Genomic DNA, 3,029 nt, shown 5'->3' with positions numbered 1-3,029 from the left:
ACACACACACACACACACACACACACACACACACACACACACACACACACACACACACACACATATATATATATATAAAACTTAGATATGTTTCGAACATGTGGCTGTAGTATTAATAGTTTGATGTACATGAACATTCGTACTCAAGTCCAAACTGTTTTGGAGAGTTGATAAGAGAACTATTGGTTTTTTATTTTCTAGACAGCTGCTGATGTTTTTCTTCAAAGAACGACGCTAGTGAAGTGTGTGACGCTTTCTACCATATAACGCGTTATTCATTTTGATGGTCAGAATATGGAAACCTTCTCGTGGTGACTCCCTTGTTGGTTCAAAAGGACACAGGTCAATCTGAATAGAACATGGATCTGACGGTAGAATTCATAAGCCTTATAAAAGTCTTTGATATGGTTTGACAAGAAGAAACTTGCGTGATAGTTGCAGCTTTGGAAACCTCATAAAAGCGCCACGATCATTCATTCAACAACTTTTATTAGGTTAGAAGAGCGACGTCAGGCAGAAAGGAGGGTGACCAGCTGGCAGAAACGTTAGCACGCCGGGCGAAATGCTTAGCGGTATTTCGTCAGCCGTTACGTTCTGAGTTCAAATTCCGCCGCGGTCGACTTTACCTTTCATCCTTTCGGGGTCGATAAATTAAGTACCAGTTACGCACTGGTGTCGATGTAATCGACTTAATCCCTTGTTTGTCCCCTCTATGTTTAGCCCCTTGTGGGCAGTAAAGAAATAAGAAAAGAATGCTTTTGTTCAACTTCACCTTTCCTAATATTTTATTTTTTCTGTGTAATGTTTTGTCACTCAACTGATTCAATGGCTTCTGACATTTTAAGTGAAAGTCAATGCAAAATTCTGATGATCGTACTTTTCGCAAAGCTTTTCTTATTCAGTTGCAGCCTTAGCTTAACTGTGTTTTAGTCCTTTCACTCTAGTTCTGGCCATATTATGATTGATATATCGTACGCATAGTTAGTATTTTCCTATTTCATAAGCAATCTCAAATTTCTTTCTTAAAGTTTAGGTTTTTCTATTGCAAAATATCTGAGACAACAAGCACTGCACTTGTTACATGATGCCCTTCGTAATTATTTATAAAGTCTGTAGGATATTTTTATTGCATATACAAAAGATCACATTGCTCCTCCTCCTTGTTGGAATTTATTTTACAATACTGATGCCAAATGTACATGCCTGGAATTTTCGTTTGGTTAGGAAAACGAAAAGTAACGGAAATGTCAACGGGGTGTTGATTAAAAAAAATAACAAACTAATGTTCTTTTGAAGATAAACATTCAGTTTGTTATTTGCCAACAAGTTTTGTCCATTCGTTTCAACTAAATATTATTATTTTACGAAAACATTATCTAAGATTTCTGTTATCATTTTAGTGCAATGGGGAGAGTAGAGTGTAAGAACTTAGCAAACAGTGCTAGAGTTCTTTGGAACGGTGAGTTAGGTGAAACATGATATTAGCTCAGTGAAACCGCGTAAAATAAATTTACACAAAAATTTCAATTTGAAAATAAAACAATATGTCGGGCAATAGTGCAGATGAGTCTGGTGAATTAGTTTTAAACTACGAAACTAAGGAAATGATTTAATATTTAAGAAATTTCAATATTTTGAAATAAAGAGAAGGAAAATTAGACGAAATTGAGCTCTTTTGTTGATGCTGGTTGATCCTTCACTTTTTATTTCCTTTTTTTTTTTATAAAAGGATGAATTTATATTGAATTCCTTCATTTTGTTCATTGCATGCTCAAGACCGTTAATTGAAAGGACCAATGAAACAAATTCATTTTTAAAGGTGTTTTCTTTAACTAGTTTTGATCATATCGTTATTTCTGTTCTATTTTGACAAAACTGTCCGACGAACGGGAACGAGAAACTCTGAGTAACAGCTTTTGTTATATTTTTGCTGCTTTTAAATGAAGCATATTACTCTACCTCTGGTATTTGAATACTCTTTTTTCCACCTTGTTTCACATTTATGTGCTTACTCCGGTATATATATATATGAACATGTTAGAGGTGACAATACCTTGCAAACTTCATATTTGTGACGCACTACATACAACAGTTTAGATAGCATTCGTGTCTAGAGATATGATTTACCAATATTTGTAATTATATGTAACTATATGTATTAATATGTAATTATGTAATTATGTAATTACATATACTAATATTTAAACGTTTAACTAAGGCGGAGAGCAAAATGCTTAGCGGCTTTTTGTCAGTCTTTACGTTCAGAATTCAAATTACGCCCAGGTCGACTTTGCCTTTCATCTTTTTAGATTCGATAAAATAAGTACTAGATGAACATTGGGTATCCTTTCCCGCAATTGCTGGCCTTGTGCCAAAATTTGAAACCAATATTTAGACGTTTAACTATATTTTGCATTTTTATCTTATTCTGTTGTTGATTTATGTTCCAGATTACGTTTTGGCAGATCACGAAAATTTCAGAAAGATTCACCGAAGTTAGCTAATCTGTATATAGGACCCTGGGAGTTACGTGATTTGGTTAGTCTGGCAGGAGCTTTGATGTCCGGCCATAGTGTAAGGTATACGGTGAATCTTACCAATTGTTTCCTGGTTTCTGGTACTACGGTGGACCGTCTATCATTCGGAGATTACGTTGATACATTTGAAATATTTAAAGACAGTAAAAAGAAAGAGATCATACGGCTGGAATTTTCTCACCACAAATTAATTCACAGTGAAACGGGTAAGTAAGAATATCCTAAAGAATATCTAAATTAATTTCTTAAAACATAAAATATCTACGGACGCTACAGTTTGCGACTGTTGCATGTTTCTTGAAGTGGAAAAATATTAAGAGCAGTTATCCATCCTTCCATCCATCCATCCATCCATCCATCAGACACAAATACGTACATTCACAAATCCATATATAAATATGTACATGCAGACATACAATGCCTACATAGGCGGGCGTCGCATGTTTGTGTACTCATATGTGCGTATATATATATATATATATATATATATAT

At 34.6% G+C, this 3,029-nt stretch overlaps 1 protein-coding gene across 1 annotated transcript in view; it reads left to right on the top strand.

Moving 5' to 3' along the window:
• LOC106877392 (uncharacterized) overlaps window positions 1–3,029 on the top strand; it is a 115,521-nt gene that overhangs the window by 102,871 nt on the left and 9,621 nt on the right. Inside the window, exon 6 of the mRNA XM_052974117.1 lies at window positions 2,451–2,743. Within this exon, the coding sequence (XP_052830077.1) occupies window positions 2,451–2,743 (293 nt within the window). The remainder of the gene's footprint in view (window positions 1–2,450; window positions 2,744–3,029) is intronic.

Source organism: Octopus bimaculoides, chromosome 17 (genome assembly GCF_001194135.2).
Source record: "Octopus bimaculoides isolate UCB-OBI-ISO-001 chromosome 17, ASM119413v2, whole genome shotgun sequence".
NCBI classification, from domain to species: Eukaryota; Metazoa; Mollusca; class Cephalopoda; order Octopoda; family Octopodidae; genus Octopus; species Octopus bimaculoides.
This window is presented reverse-complemented; position numbering and strand designations above follow the sequence as displayed.